The sequence below is a fragment of the Diprion similis genome, chromosome 3 (assembly GCF_021155765.1).
Source record: "Diprion similis isolate iyDipSimi1 chromosome 3, iyDipSimi1.1, whole genome shotgun sequence".
In the NCBI taxonomy this organism is placed as follows: Eukaryota; Metazoa; Arthropoda; class Insecta; order Hymenoptera; family Diprionidae; genus Diprion; species Diprion similis.
The window spans coordinates 11,411,436-11,428,372 of record NC_060107.1 but is presented as its reverse complement, the minus strand read 5'-3'; the positions used below and the strand labels follow the sequence as shown (position 1 = coordinate 11,428,372).

At 34.5% G+C, this 16,937-nt stretch overlaps 1 protein-coding gene across 2 annotated transcripts in view; it reads right to left on the bottom strand.

Moving 5' to 3' along the window:
* Window positions 1-438: 438 nt before the first annotated feature.
* Window positions 439-16,937, bottom strand: part of LOC124404203 (tachykinins) — a 67,146-nt gene continuing 50,647 nt past the window's right edge. For both annotated transcript variants that reach the window (XM_046878152.1, XM_046878153.1), the window contains 6 exons: window positions 10,274-10,457; window positions 7,733-8,029; window positions 6,779-7,036; window positions 5,041-5,275; window positions 3,657-3,908; window positions 439-503 (listed from right to left, as the gene is read on the bottom strand). In XM_046878152.1, coding sequence (XP_046734108.1) covers window positions 490-503; window positions 3,657-3,908; window positions 5,041-5,275; window positions 6,779-7,036; window positions 7,733-8,029; window positions 10,274-10,456 — 1,239 coding nt within the window. In that variant the 5' untranslated portion in view covers window position 10,457 and the 3' untranslated portion in view covers window positions 439-489. The remainder of the gene's footprint in view (window positions 504-3,656; window positions 3,909-5,040; window positions 5,276-6,778; window positions 7,037-7,732; window positions 8,030-10,273; window positions 10,458-16,937) is intronic.

Genomic DNA, 16,937 nt, shown 5'->3' with positions numbered 1-16,937 from the left:
TTATCGACATACCTTTCGGATATGTGTATTCAATATGGGACGAGCAGATAGTGACTAAATTATTCTAGATCATTTGATAATAGTGAGAATAAGTATAATAACTATGATCACAATGACGATGAAAATTGTAATGATGGTGACCGTAATAATGACGAAAATAACAATAATAATAAAAATAATAATAATAACAACAACAATCATAATCATACAGTAATTAGTATCAAGTAACAAACTCTTCGTAGTAATAGTGAAAATGATAGTAAAATCACAAGTACAATGTGGATAGTAAAAAAATAAAATGATAAATATTTTGAAAAAAGTTTTGATGAAACATAACAGATGACAGCACGTTCAATGACGTCACTATTGTTGGCATATTCGCGCTGTCGTTGGTAGACTATTTTGTTTTTTGTTTTTTTTTTTCTTATTCATTTTAATAATTATTTTTATCTTTTCAGAATATAGTCATGCTGTAGCGGTTGCAGCTAGTTACTGAAGGACATCTGAAACAGAAATATACAGAAACATTAAGAAGTTGTTGTTAGTTTGAGGATGTTAGTGCATCGATTTATGGTCCAGTGGAAACCTTATAGTTGAACGAGGAAATAATGAAAGCAGGATTAATAACGTTGAACTTATATTTAATTTATTATTAAGAAAGATTATTTGAGTTCGATATTGAATTGAAAAAATCTCTTCGCGATGTAAGAAAAATTAAGAACCACAAATTCAAGTAGTGAAAGTCGTTTTTTTTCTGACTGATTTTTTTTTGAATTGATTATACCCTAAAAATCGCTTGGGATCAATTATTTTCGTTGGATTTCATTTCGAACCGTCAAATCGTTGTATGAAAAATCATTGTAGATTGAAATTAGTAAACTTGTAAACTTCGTTAAATAAACGTATTTAGGGTATTTGGAATTCATTTCAGCTGATGTGTAGAAACGCCCAGTTAGTATCAAATATATTTCGATAAGTATTACAATTTTTGCACCTACTAATAAAATTCAATAATAATATAATTCATTTTTTTTCAATTTTTGACAACTCAATTTTTCCCGTTAAAAGAGATTTATCCAATACACTTCAGCTCAATTTATTTCCACTCATTAACTTTCTCAATCCTTCTTCAACTCATTACGCCCTAAACTGCACAGCCTCAACATTTTCAATTCTTAACAACTCTATCATCCACAGATAATCACACATATGTCTTGTTATCAATTTCTTATAGAGATGTTCCGGCGATGGAAAGTGAAGCGACTGAAAATTCTGCCAGTTAGTTAGTATCACCGACCAAATCACGGGCAACAAATTACGCGACATCTAGCGGCAGTTTTCGAAAACGCACGAACAAGTCGTAACCGATATTCACCACAGAGGGATGACCTCGTGGTGGGGAGCAACCGACCAATCAAAAGGAAGAAGAATCACCTGACGAAAATGGCGAGATCGGTGATCCGGACTCCGAACTCTGTTTATTCAACGTCCAACCCGCCGGGAGACAGTTTCGCTAATCTCGCTCGTTACGCTTCGAAATTTGCTGAGATTTGCTTCAGCAAATGTTGCTTTCCTTCTTCCTCGTCGCTATCGTTCGTTCTATGGCTATACCGTTTATCTACGACTCTCGATCGTTTTGCACTATCGTTAGCTTCTTCCTCTCCTCTGAATTCTGTTACGGGGTCATTTATTAATTACGTAAGAACGATTTTAGCCATTTTTACCCCCCCCCCCCCCCCTTTCCATCATGTCAGAATACGTAAGATTTCTTGGACTCGCCCTCCCACTTTTTAGATTTTATAAGCTTCAAAGTGTGTAAATATGAACACATTGAACGATTTTAAAAACTTATTATGAAGTAGAAACTTTTACAATAACGATATATATAAATGAAATTGTATATTAAAAATGAAAAAATTGTTATCATAGTTTGCGGAAACGTCTCAATGGAAACTTTTTATAGTTCTTTAAACTGCTCTTTATTAATTGTCTCTGCGATTTTTCTTACCTGAGACATTGCTGTACGGACATTCATTTCTTAATAGAAAATGTCTATTATGCACATTCCGATTTGTAAAATAATACGTAAGAAGTCACTTTTATCCCCTCCCTTCACCCGAGATAAGGTTATGTATAGATTTTTTATACCCCCCATCCCCCTTGGGACCCTTACGTAATTAAGGAAAGGCCCCCGTAATCTGACCTTCTTTTTGCCGTTTTTTTTTTTTGCTATCAACAAGTTTCTTTCAAATTAATTTCAATTCAGTGCTTGTGCTTGTGCTTGTGCTTGTGCTTGTCTTGTGTGCGCCTGACGTCACCAGCCAAGGTAAGGTTTCTACCTTTGTATCGTATTGTTAAGAAGTTGCTGATAATTTCTATTTTCTCTCGTGTATTATTTATTTATTTGGTTCTTGGTTGCATCGTGCAATGCCAGTTTCTTTGTGAATCGTGATCCACGGCTCTGACTCGTGAGTTTCCTGTAAGCCGTCGTGTGACTTCATGATTTTGTTGGTCAATTATTTCCTTGAAAATTATCGTTGAGCGACCTCGTAGCTACCGAATAAATATCTTTCGCATCTTTGATTTTCTTGTGATTTTATTCTAGAACTGCTTCTCGCGTCGTTTTTTTTCGAAAACTTTGGTAAAATCACATAGCCTAATGACGTGTAGTTTTAGGTAAGCTTTTCAGTTAATCGCTTATTCCGACCTACGACCAATTAATTATCTTTGTTATATCTATCACCTTCGTTCAAGCTACCGTCTGATTTTGTGCTATTCTAAATCTCATGAACTATTCTTGTTGACTAATTATTTATTACTATTTCTTGTAACAAATTAACTGACTTAACGCTCGTATATCTTTTATTATCGTTTAATAGAGTTCAAGATACTTAGAGAATCGCGCCAAAGTGTAAACGGTAGTCCTCAGCTAAGGATAACAGAAAGTTAGCCGTACAGAGTATAATATGATCTACTTTTTTCAAGTTAGTTAAGGAATTAAATTAGACATTATATTATATCCATGATCTATAGATCTAGTTATGATGAAAGTTTTAACTAGTGTATATGTCACGGATTAAAAAGCAAGGTTACGAGAGTCGTTAATCTCTCAATTTCAAAAACTCTCGCTGAGCTAATCTAAAGGTGTTAACAGCGGTTGGCGGCGAGCTAAGGAAAACGACTGTAGAAGTAAAGCGCGTTATTTTACTCAATTTACACACCAACTTTAAATGTCTGATGAAAAAACAAGACTCTGGGGATTTGCGCCGGAGATTATACGAAACACGATCCGACAATGTAAATTGAGTTGGTGCAAAAAATTTGGCAAAATTTTCACCTACAGTAACTATAACAAAATCAAATTTCTCTCAATGTCAAGATGAAACCTGAATATCTATTCAGCATTCCATCCCTAATCACTAAATTTTGAATCTCAGTATTTTAATTCAGTCGAAAGTTGAAAAAAAATTAAGAACATGAAAAATTTTATTATACACAACAGCTGTTGAATTATTTCTCAAAATGAATGGCTGGCAAAAAGGTGATTTTGACATCCGAAAAGTTCTCCAAGATCAGAAAACTGTTTTAGTCCTAGAATATTTTCTTTCTTAATTTGAAAATTTGAATAGGAACTGTAAACTCTTTTCCGTACTCACCTATGTTACCTATTGTGGGGGAAAATTCAGTTTTGGTGTCGATCCTTTCGATGTTATCAAGTAAATTGTTGCTGACCGTCTCGTCTTGGTCAACGAGCAGTTCAGTTTCCGGGGCCCATTTCTTGCCCCGAACTCCAACGAATTTTCCGCGGATTTCCCACCTCGGATTTTTTTTTCCACGTGTTCCAAACATACCGTAGGGTGATCGCTTCTCAAACTGCAATGGCTCGTCGTCCATTTTACCTCGCATTCCTGCCGATAATTTACACAACGAAATGTTATTTAATTCAAGAAATATTATTATTATGCGTAAAAACGCTGGGAAAAAATTTGCGAAATTAATTCTCTTCAAGAAGATCATTTGAGATTGACAAATAATCACCAGTTACATAAGGGCGACATCTTGTGTGAATATTTGTTTTCATATTATGCACGTGTTTCTTTAAACAATACAAAACGCGTGGATTTCTATAGACTTTAATGAATTATCATTGAAATCGTTGATCGTGAAAATTTCTTTCCTCAGCAAAGTTATTTGATACTGTTAAACCCGAAAGTTATCACTTTTCATTAATTTTATTACGAAATTGTCGTGAAATGATTTTTTATCAATTTGATATATCATTTTACTATAAACTGACTGATGAATAAATTTATACCTTAACATGTATTGCAATTGCAAAATGAAAAAAATTTTACACCTATTGCCATTTAATAATTATCATCAACATGAGTGCAATGTTGTACAACAAAATGTTTAAAGCATTTTAGTGCGGGGACTGTAGAAAATCGAATGAATTCACTAGATATTATATAATTTTCAAAATATTGCAGAACTAAATATCGATGTCCAAGCTTTCACTTATAAATTCGGTATTTTATATAACTTACGAATATATTAAATAAATAAATGTCTATTCAATTTCTGACTATCCCGTAGAAAAATCATTCATTGTTGGGTATTTTTGTCATTAATTATATTCTAATAAAAAATGACAAAAATTAATTTCCAACTAGGCGAAAACCCGATACTAATTACAATTGTAATTTGTTATTGAAAGAGGAAAAAATACTAATTACAAGTATAATTACTATCGGTTTTTACACCTAATTACAAATTAGTTTTTATACTATATTAATTACAGAAAATATTTAGTGATGACCAAGATCGAAATAAATAAAAAAATACTCATTTTTGACTCTCCAATTTCCCCGAACAAAAAATTTAGAAAATTTAGATTTTCAAAAAGTAGCCTTTTCCCGCAAACAGCTTGACCGATGTTTTTGATTTTCGCGCCAAATTTATGAAATTTCATAGCTACTCTTACTGCAGAGAAATGATTCCGGATTGAGCGGATTAAAATTATACGCGAACCCAGCTCACCTTGAAATCCCATCGGTGCCCTTTTATCAAAGCGAGTGTCAATTCCGTAGACGTCATCCTGGCGCGAATCATCCTTCTTTCCTCTCATTCCCTGGAATCCCATAGGGGCTCTTTTTTCCCAATCGTCGTCGTCTTTCTTCCCCCGCATACCGTGGAATCCCATTGGAGCCCGCTTTTGGTAGTGATCGAAAAAATTTTCGAGACCACTCGCACTGTCCTTCTTGCCTCTCATCCCCTGGAAACGGACGTTGACATTGTATTCACATATTTACAAAGGGGTTGAAAGGGGCGGTCGAAAACGATTGGAAAATTTCAGTGAAAAGTTACGTTGACTCTGCCTCTTGAAATCGTGATGACCTGCAAAAATCGATCGAAGTCAAAGACAAGATCGGTGCTGCGGTGGGAATTCATACCAAATTTGTCTTCATTTCGTAAGGCAACTGACATACCGGCTAATGGAAGAGTTTACTATTTTATCAACTTTTCCAGGTTCACTTTTGTACTTGGAAGTTGTAACGGATCAAAATCAGTCAACCAGTCTCAAGTTTTCTTCGGATTTTTTGGTTAGAAAATTATCGTAGTCTTCTGTAATAGCGAGACATTCATCATTTTGCAAAAAACTAAAAGCTTTTAAAATCTCTTTTCGATATTCTGCGCGTTTCTCATGAATCACTCGATTCAACGTTGACGTATATATGTGCAAATTTCTAAGTCCACGTAGGATCGCAAACGTAAATATGTGCTTCAGGTTGTGTAGTACTCCTACCTTTACCGACCGAGCAAACTCACACTTTCTCTTCCTATATTAAAGCCCATCTGAGCCCAGTGAGAGCATCTTTTATTTACGAAATTATTGTAACTTCTAGTTCTCTCTAGCGTCGCACCGTCAAAGTTTGAACCCTTTTAGTTCGATTGTCTCTCTAATATAGGACGAAAGGGACAAGTTTGCTCGGTCGGTAAAGGTAGAAGTACTAGGTAACCTTAACAGCGCGATTCTGTACGCAGTTTTGAACAAAAATACTCCAACGCATTTTCATTCGATGGAGAAATAAAGAGATTTTATACTTTTTACGAAATCGCAATCGTAAATACGTTTTTTATATCCTTAATTCTGCGTTTTTACCGAACTGCATCTTTATTAAAAACGTTTCGAGCCCCTACTTCATGTAATATTATAGCTGCTTGCGTCAGAATTTGACCTTTTTTTATACTATTCAAAACGAAGAGACAAACAAACGAAACTGCAAACTAGCTCAGTTTTTTTTTTTGGAAAGAAGACTCATCGATGTAAAAAGTTTGGGAATAAAAGTAAGAAAGTTCGCAAACTTAGGAATTGTATTTGACAAAAATCAACAAACCTGTTTTTCAATACCTACTTGTCGAAATAAAAATATACTCACGATTTTTCGGTTCTAGTTGAAAGGGGAATACGAAGAAATTTAATTGATATCTGCAAGTCTTAAAAAGTCCTTGAAATCAAGTATGTTATTGCTTAATCGATTGCTTCCTTTTCTATACACTCAAAAATACTCACTCAATAAAATTTTGTGCTGATAATTGATTTTTAGATTGACTCAAAATCCAATAATGTATTGCAATGAACTTTAGACGATTAATTCTACGTTAATAATCACGGGATTTTACGTAACTCATGTTCAATTCATGTGACATGACAACAAATTCAGACATTTTTTTTTAAATGCTAAAAAAAAATGAGGTAACTGCCAAACTGATCTACCTGAAATCCCATAATAGCGCGTTTCTCGAGCTCCTCAATTTCGTCCTGCAGACTCTTTTTCCCTCTCATTCCTTGGAATCCCATTGGCGCTCGTTTATCCCAGTCAGCATCAAGCTCAGCTTTTTTACCTCTCATTCCTTGAAAGCCCATCATCATTGCTCGCTTCTCATAACTGTCGGAAATTTCCGGTAGATACATTTTTTTGCCCCTCATGCCTTGGAAGCCCATTGGTGCCCGTTTTTCAATTTCGTCCATCACCTGTTTGAGTGGGAAAATAATTTTGGGCTTCAGAAGCGTGCCGTTTTTTAATCGATCTTCCAATAGTCGGATGATTGAAGGTGATTGAAGAGTCGAGGAATAGAATTGCCATAAAATTTAAAGATAACGATATTCATCTTTTAAACGTGTAAACATACAAATAATTTAATTTCAAAATGTAGAAATAAGTCAAAGTATTGAGTGATTAAAATATAGAAACGGTTTGCAAAAATTTAGAGAATCGTCAAAATTTATGTGATATATCTACACTGTAAAAATATAGCAAAATACAGAAATTTGGAATACAGGTTCAGAAATTTTGTTAATTGAATATTCGCGTTTTTGAATTTCTATTTCTGTTTTTCTACATTTCTTTTAACGATTCTATTTTTGTCTTCTCTATATTTTTCCACTCTTATATTTTAAATACTTTTCTATATAATCAGATGTTCTCCATTTTTTAATTCTATTTACCAGATTTCTGTGTTTTTGAATCTCAACATTTTTTAGTGTACCTACTTTTTCTGTGACGTTCCTACGTTTTGGCATTCTATATTTTTTGTATTTCTATATATTTCTAAATTTGTTCTGACGATTCTTTTGAAAATTCGATCTCTAACTCATCTTCATTGTATGACCATTCTCTTTTCAACTTAGGGATAAAAAAAACGTTGAATTATTCGCTATCATCCCTACCTCCTCCAATGATTTTTTTCCTCTCATCCCCTGGAACCCCATCGGAGCGCGTTTGTACTGTTCGTCATCATCGATCAAAGCCTTCTTTCCCCGCATTTGCTGAAACCCCATCATCATCCTCTTGCCGTAGTCCTCTTCGAAGTTGTTAATGTCAAAATTATCGTCGATATCTGACTCGAAGTAGTCCTTCTTTCCCCTCATACCCTGAAAGCCCATAGGCGCCCGTTTTTCGTAATCGTCGTGGATGAAATTCTGCTCAATATCGGGACCCATCTGATCCTTCTTGCCCCGCATCCCCTGAAAAATCAAATTCAATTTAATAAAAATTTATTTTGCTTCTTCTTAGCCTTCGACAAATGTGCGCGAAATTCAGGCTCGACTTTCGCTCGTAATCGTGTTGATTTATCTTCTTAGTTTCGCCATTATTCAATCGAATAATAATAACTTGAATGGCAAACGTCTGTCAGGTATAAAGACAAAGCAAACTGTCATGGCGTGTAACTTGTACACGTTCGTAAGGACGTAGCAAAAACTTTGCCACTTCGTGTGAAATTTACAAGTTTCCCGGAAACCTGAACGAGATACGAGAATCTCCCAAAAGTACATCAGGTGCAAAAACTTTGCGTCAAGTACGGTGAGAAGTGGTAAGACTTACAGAAATTATTCTCCTTATCTTCGAAAGTAATAAAGTGACAGAAGGCCGCAAAAATAAGTTTCACATTCATCTTCAAAACGGTTTTATTTATTTATTTGTTCATTTTTTGTTTGTTTGTTTGTTTTTATCAAACAAAAAGTGTGACGCGAAGAGTTTTTTCGAGGGACATAAATTTCCGCTGTTTCACAAATTTGTACTATGAAATTACTGCACACGGTGCATCGAAATAGGTATAAAAATATCTGGTTCATAAAACTTTATTTATACAATAAAAATTTCGTACGAATCAAAACAGTTTTCAGCTTTACTGTCCTGTTTCCTCAAAAAGCTCAATGAAATGTTAGAGAGCCGTCGTATCATAGAATCAGACACGAAACTATTATGAAAGGAGATAAAAGACTGCAAAAAAAAAAAAAAAAAACCTTTTGGCAAGAAGAAATCAAAATCTAAAGGCATAACTAACGTGAAAAAAATTAATTCACCGTAAAAACAAGAAGAATTAAATTTTTATGATGAAAAATGAGTCTCTTTAGAATTAACGAAATTTTTCACATCATGCAACCGGTAATATATCTCATCCTTGCCTTTTTTCAAATAGCAATTACTCGACACAGATTTGCACATTTTTTGAGTAGATAAAAAGAAATGTTCGTTGTCCTAGCTTATTGAATATGTAACAACACTCGCCGCAGTAATTCCCACACATCGTCCAACCTCTAAACAAGAATATGTGTTACGCTGCACGCATTCTTTCAACCGAAATGTTCGAGCCAGTCGCGGATCGTAAACAGCACACATGGGACCAGTTAAAATCGTCGTTCCAATGTCGAACCCTGCTTGCTTTCGTGTATCGAGTACAGTAAAATATTCCCAACCTGCAGAGACGTACGAGTTGTTATGCGAAATAAAATAAATCGTCAATAGCATTCATTTGCATCATTCGTGGTTTTTTTTATTTTTTTTCAACTATACATGGGTCATTTCGCCCAATATTGGTACAAGTTGTATACCGAGTGGTCGATATTTTGAAAAAGTAAATTTTCCTTCCGAAAGACAGTACTAAAAAATATATCAATGATTTTTTTCAAATTTTCAAGTTTTTGATAATAACGAAATTTTCAATTCAATAGAACTTTTTTTCTTGAACAGATATTGGGGGAAAGAAAAATTTGCAGGACGTTTTTTTTTTTTTTCTCCTCGTAAAACTCTGAAGTTTTAAACAAAAAATATATACCAATGTCTAATGTTTATAACTTTGAAAATCAAATTTGAAGTATAAAAATCGATTTTTTAACACATTTCCCCCAATTTTAGATTGTTGAGAATATTTTCAGAGAACATTCAGAGTTTTTGTACATGAAAAATGACTCGAACGAATTTGAATTCTCTGCGAAAAATTTATAAATTTTTCGTCCTTATTTCTCACTTTAATGTTTTCATCAAATAATATTAAGAAATTGTGAGAAAACGGGCTTACGGAGAAATGTCCCTAATAGAAAATATTTCCAAAAATCATACATTTTATACAATTCTTTTGTAACCTGAAGTCTGAATGAAAAAAAAAAAAAAATAATCAGAATCTACTATACATTTTTACAATTAGCTAAACATTTAGTAGCTACAGTATCTTTTAAGATATTAAAATATTTTTTCCAGAATTCCTCATCAAAATTGAGATAATTTATCAAAATTGAGATAATTTTTTCGAAAATTGTTCCGAAACTCAGGGAAATTGAAAAGTAACGAATAATTCTTCCGCCAGAGTTCCAGATCGAAGCTTCGCGTAGTGCATTATAAATATCATATTATCGGATTCCAATGATGTGGGAAGACTATTTATATTTGTTCAGTAGGTCATAGTAGAAAAGTGGCAGTATCAAGTTCACCTGAAAGCCCATAGGAGCCCTCTTCAAGTATTCATCGTGCTCTAATGACGTCACGTCCTTCTTCCCCCGCATCCCCTGGAATCCCATAGGAGCTCGCTTAACAGGAACAACATCACTGGACGGTTTATCGGCCAGTGCTGATGTAAATACTGCCAGGACGAACAGGATTGAGCGAAAGTACATTCTGTAATAGAAGAATAAGTGCGACTCGTGAGTCATTGATTACCGAAATAAAAAAGCAATAAAGGGTTGAAGTTTGAGGATTCTAAGGCCGTAAAATCTGTTGTAAAAATTAGTCGAACAGATAAATAACGATAAAGTGATGGCACGGGATTTTAACCTGATAATAATTTTTTCTTGAAATTTATTTGAAGAATCTTTTCTCAACACTGATCAGAATTGATATTAAAATAATGTCAGTTTCTACGAAGTTGCTTAGAATATGAGTTACGAGTTTGGTACACAAGATTCTAAATTCTCTGCTGAAAATTAATTGCAGAAGATTTCTGAAAAATTTTTGTGTTTTATTATAAATTGTGATTTATTTTATTCGATACGATTTTAATGAAGGGAAGATCTCGGAGAAAAAGTCAGATGATCGCAGGATTTGCTTAAGCCCTGTCAAAGTGGCAATTCATTTCAAACAGGATCCTTTGCGCATCTGGTTTGATAGCTTAATTAATGTGGGTCATCAACACGGTGTTGAATTTAATTACAACGACGCCCCTCGGCGAGGCTGTGGCTGCAGGGAAATTAACTCGCTGCACGTCGTTTCCTCGGTGGAAATATATATTCCTCAATATTTTTCAACGAAATTCCGCAAGATTCTGAAAACTTTCATTAATTTTCAGCATATTTTTATTATTTTCACGTTATTCAAACACTTTTAGGATTTTTAGACAACGCCTCGTAATAATAAATTTCAATCTAATAATTTAAATCTTCAGAAATCTTCAGAAAAATTTTCAAATAATTTTCAAGAAATATATATCTACAGATTTTACTATCAATTCCAATTTCAGTAATGGAATTCTAAATGCAAAAAAAAAAAAACTGTCTTCAAAATTTGGTCTAAAACCTGTAAAAGTTCGATTTAAACGATGTAAAAATAATCGTTATAAAATCGGAGACAATGAAAGGTTAAAAAACGTGTCAGAACCTTTAAAATATTTGTTCAAAATTGGGTAAAAATATCAGAGTTGAAAATTATCGGTAAAGTTATGATTGATGGTTTTAAAAATGGTAGAACCATTTCGCAAAATGATCAACCTGATTGGGTACTCTTTTTTTATATATTTTCGTCCTTCGATTCCCTGGATAAATAACATTTAATAAGATATCCAATAGAATAGCAAGCGTCACGATTTAGTGCCACACTTGTGTCACACGCATAACGCCACGAATGGGGTTTGTTTTCTGGCTAACAAGGGCCACGTCACTATGTCCCAACGGTGATTTGGGTAGCATATTTTTAGGGATTTTCGGAAGTCCCAATAAGAAAACCCCCCAGGAATCATTCAGCGGTAAATTGGGATTTTCGAAAGTTAAAAATTCTTCAAATTTTTATAACTTGTATAAAAAAAAAAGGGTATTTTTTTTTTATTAGCTGTAGCGCACAAAATGCTATGAATCAAATCATAGATTTAAAAAACTCAAATAAGTCAATTTTATATGCTTTGAAAAAAATAACATCGTCGTTTTTTTCGGAGTTCAATACTTATAGTACGATTACAACTTTATTTTCCCGCATCGAGGATAATTTTATAATGAAACTTGACTTTGTTAGACTGACTTGTAAAACATCGATTTTCTGGGTATTTCTTTTTCGGATGCTTTCGACTTTTTCAACTGCTCTCTTCACGGTTTCACTCGGTTCACCGGGTACTGGAAACTTTATTTCCTTCAAAGGATTACGGATACATTCGTAGGAATTCCGAATATTTTTTCGCTCTCTTGAAAAGTTTGGTTTACTTAACATTATCGTGTTTCCATTGAGAGCAATACTTTTTTTCGCCTCCGTCTGAACAACTTGTTTCACGTAACAAAGAGGAAAAAAGTAAATATAATCTCGGAATGTCGATCGTTTGCGGAAATTACAGATCTTCCATCATTATTTTTGTCATTTAACTCTTTTCACTTAGCCGTATTTCATGATATAAACTTAATCGTGAAAGTATTTTGTGAAAATTTTTGTTCCTTAAAAAAGTATAAAAATGGTGTTTTAAGGTGAATTTTATTTATTAACTAGAATTTAATTCTCTACAAAATATTTCTACTATCAAATCCGAATCATCAAATACAACAGAGTGATAGAATATTTTAAAAAGGCAAGCTTTCCATGTTATTTACATAAAAAAACGAACAATTCCGGCAACAATATTCCACAGAATAAACAAGAAAAGTAAGAGAAAAACGGCGTCCTCCTTAACAAAACTGATCTTTTTCGTCAGGCTGTCCTTAATTTATCTGCAAATAGTTGTGTATAATCAGCGATAAAGACACGACGTTTGGGGGTTAATGAGGATGCAGTAACGAGTGGAGCGACGGAATCAATTATTAGGTATCAGAAGCAAAAACTCGGCGTGTTGAGCAGAGTGGTAATCATTTATCTGAGTAATAAGCTGTTCGCGTAAGGCAGACATCTTCACAGACAAGGGAAGTGAGAAGGGTCCATCGGCTTGACACATAGCCGAGCAGCCCTTCAGCGGCCATCAGTGGCTCGCGTCTCGGTCCTGCACGCCACAAACTATTATCCCGAAATTCGTTTCGAGTTTCTTTTTCTCAACGGAATCCGGTCGTTTAAGTGGTACTCCGGGTTCTTCCCCGTTCGTAGCGGGGATAAATTTGTTGTGTGTCGAGAGCGTTTCATCCCCTTCTCAGATCACCTTATTTTACCTCTCAAGTTGGATGTACTTATTCTTTCGCAGAGTCCGAAAGCATTTCGTATTTATTTCAAGAGATCTCTCCTGGTCAGAGAAGCTCCGAGTTTTTTCGATTCGCTTCAAATTTTTACCATCAAGATTTACACGATTTTCCACGCGTGTTTTCCGCACACAAAGTATCCGTTTCTGTGACGGTTGAGTCAGTCTGCGAATGTGCATGTGCACGGAATGCAGGAAAAAACACTTTTAAGTCCTGGAAGTTGAAAGTTGTCTTTTCTGTACTCCACGCATGCGCTGTTGCGTACAAATCTGACATTACGCGATCCTAACCTCAATTTTGTGCTTTGTGTAAAAATGCGTGATATGGTAAAAATGGTAAAAAAAAAAAAAAAAAAGAGAACAGTAATTATGTTTCCTGTGAAAAGCCAGAAATTTTACTACGTTCAACAGAAATAATAAATCACGTGACAATGACTAGCGATGTGACTGACGTGAGAGATTCCGAGAGATTTCAGAAAGAAAAAAAGAAAGAAATCATCGAGATTTTTGTATAAAATGATTGTTAATTTCTGCGAGACCCGGAATCAAGCAGAAAACAAAGGACAAATAGTTGTGACAAGCGGCCTTGATCTCTCCGTCAGTTGGTGTAAATCTGTAATTCGTCGGCTGTCACACCTCCATAAGTCGTGCATACCTGCAAACACGCCAATTAGATAGGAGTTAATTACCCTGTTTTACCTTCGGGGCATAGAGAAAAGCGGAATGGGTGAGAAACCCTGAGGAAATTTTCGAGTCCGACGAGATCTCTGCATGCCTTGTTATTCGAAGCATGTAGCCATGTAGAAATGCCTTCAGACTTCAACCCTCTATACAGCTTCAGCCTCCTCACGTCTGACGTTGACGTAGACTGTTTGAGTCTGAGGTTAGGACGTTGTTCAACTCTGTTGAGCCAATGAGGCACTGATTTCGTAACTGATCTCTCGAGGTCGAGTCCTAATCAGAAATCGGCATTCGGAATCCGCCTCCCAACTATCCGGATAACCCCTAAGAATAACAGTCCAACTTTGTCGAGCATGCTACACGTGCTTTTTCTCTCCTAACCTAAACTTTTTCAACTTTTAGTTACTACATCGTCACTACATAGTCTTAAATAATATCGAAAAATATCGTGTTGGATACATACAAAGTGAAAGACGGTTTTTTAACTGTAATCAGAAAATCTCGTTCGCATATTACTATTCGTTTCTATTATGGCCGCTCGTTCCTATACAATATATATATATATATATATATATTTATTTTTTTTGCAATCATTCCAATAATTTAACGTTGGTGTAACAATAAATTGATTCTGCGATTCAATTTAAGAATGTACAAGTGATCACAACAATATTGTTATCATTTTTAGAAAAATAAAGTAACTCTAGTATCATTCGGACAATCGCTTCCAAATTTTATACAAGTGTTTAAAATCAAAGTCGATCTAAACGCCTGCATATCCTTAACCTAAGAACACATTTAATGTCGATACCATAGTCAATGTAGAGACCTTGTCGATAACCATTTGAACAGAACTCTACACCTAATGGAACCATGCTTTTTCTATTTTGACAGTTTTACGTACTAGACTGTAAACTCGATAGTCCCTTAATCGTTCCATTTTGGCCCCCTTGTGGCCAGACTGTAAATTTTGTACACCCTTAATTTCACTGCTTCGAAAATTTTCCAACCGGACTGTACCCTTCACGTATCCTTAAGTCACTCAGTCTATGGACTTCTGGCTGTACTTTGAGCCGTCGAGGTGCAGAGCTCGGGAAAATTTACTAGGAAATAAACGGTGGTAGTGCTGGTGGAATCAGCGACACGCGACCCATCAGAGACGGAAACCCCAGCGTACAAGGACTCTGCACGCAATTGACACGCACACCTGCTGAAATGTCACGCAGACCTCGGCACCTTGTCATACAAGTTCAGCCAGATTCGCGTATCCACTAGCTCAACCTGCAGGCTTAACATCGTTCAGTTCAGCTTGATTGTATCTTATAGTTATATCTAACGATGCGATGTGCCTTTTGGTCACTCGAAGGTACCGCCCACTGGGTGGTTTATTGGTCCATTGAGACCATTTTTATTTGACACTTGTAATATGACAAACTACGAAAAAATTCTAGTGAAATCGCTATCGTTATAATCACGATTTGAATATTGTTGGAATTGCAAGAAAATTTTGTACAAATAACTATTCAATGGGATTATCACGTACTTACAGTTTACTATATTTTCTAAGAGGTTATTCACTCGCGAAATCAGAATGAAATGAGATAAAGAAATCGCTTTGAAATCGTATGAAATCACAGGAAATCAGTTGCAGTCATTCAGAATCGTAAAAAATTGTTGTGAAATCTTCTCAAGTAATACAAGAAATTATATCTGATACCAGATACCAGATGAAATCATTTAAAATCATCTGAAATCATCGGAAGTCACGAAATAAAAGTTTGAGTTAATAATTCCTCGACATTTTCTGCTTATTGCAACACAAAATTTATTTTGTTAGTTTACTTATTATTTTATTATACTTCACCAACATCGGACTACGTCGATACTTACGAGAAAATGTAGTTACGACGAATGCAATGCTTCGAAAACTTTGACACCATATTTCGCAATTTTTGTATTGCGTTGATAATCCAGTTTCTTGTTTTTATTTCATATATTATTTTCAAACTTACTATATTATGTATCGAGTACGATGCACTCGCATGCAATGAATATTACTGAGGTTAATGATGTAAAATTTTGCCCCTTTTAACCGGTTTCACTCCTCTGGTTTCCGCTTCAATATTTATAAACCGTGAATAACTTCTTCGTGGCGCGATGTCGTTACGGATTACGGTGATAAAAAACATAAACAAAAAATACACAAAAGATAAAAGGAAAATACCATTCGAAATTAAATTAGAATCCTAAATTTTCATTTTTTTCTTTGGCAGTTTAGTCAGACGTCTGAAGAAGATTTCGAATCCATTTTTTTTTCCTCACGTTCCAATACAAAATTTAAGTTAGTCAACTTTCGAATTGCTTTTATTAGCTGATTCTGAGATTTTCTCAAACTGCGTCAAGTGTTAAGAATTTCATGATGAAATTTCACCGTTTTTCTACCTTTTATATCCCCGAAATAAAACTGATTGCTAATCAAAAAAACAAATTTCGGAATATCGTTTCTCTACAGATTTCAACCTGATTTACAAAATTCTAAAACTTTAATATAAATTCATACTTAATATATAAAATTTATATAAATTTTTTAAATTTTCCCAACTATTTATGGTATCGTTTATTTTCATAAAACAAGCTTACTATGATTATTCGGAAGAATTGAAAATTGAACTTGGAACTCGCTTCAGTTTTTATTCAAATAGATTCCCGCGTTTCGCCGGGGATCTCCTTAAAAAATTTCAAGCTCTCCTTGAGTTTAAATGGTCTCCTTTAACTCAAGACTCTTACATAACTACAAATGGTTGAGCACCCTTGAACCCCATTCTCTCTCTTTTTCTCCCTTTCTTCCTCCCTTTACGTTACTAATTTTTTGAACCTACTATTGTTGATTTTTTAATTCCACCGTGCTTTGCCTTGAACTGCATAAGATATTTTCTGTTTTATGTTTCGTTATTTTTTACTCATCTAGTCTGAGTTATATATTTAATCTTGATTAACCATAAATTCCCGATAAACTTTTCGGAATTTTTTCAAATCCCTCAGTCATTATGGATAACTTCTAG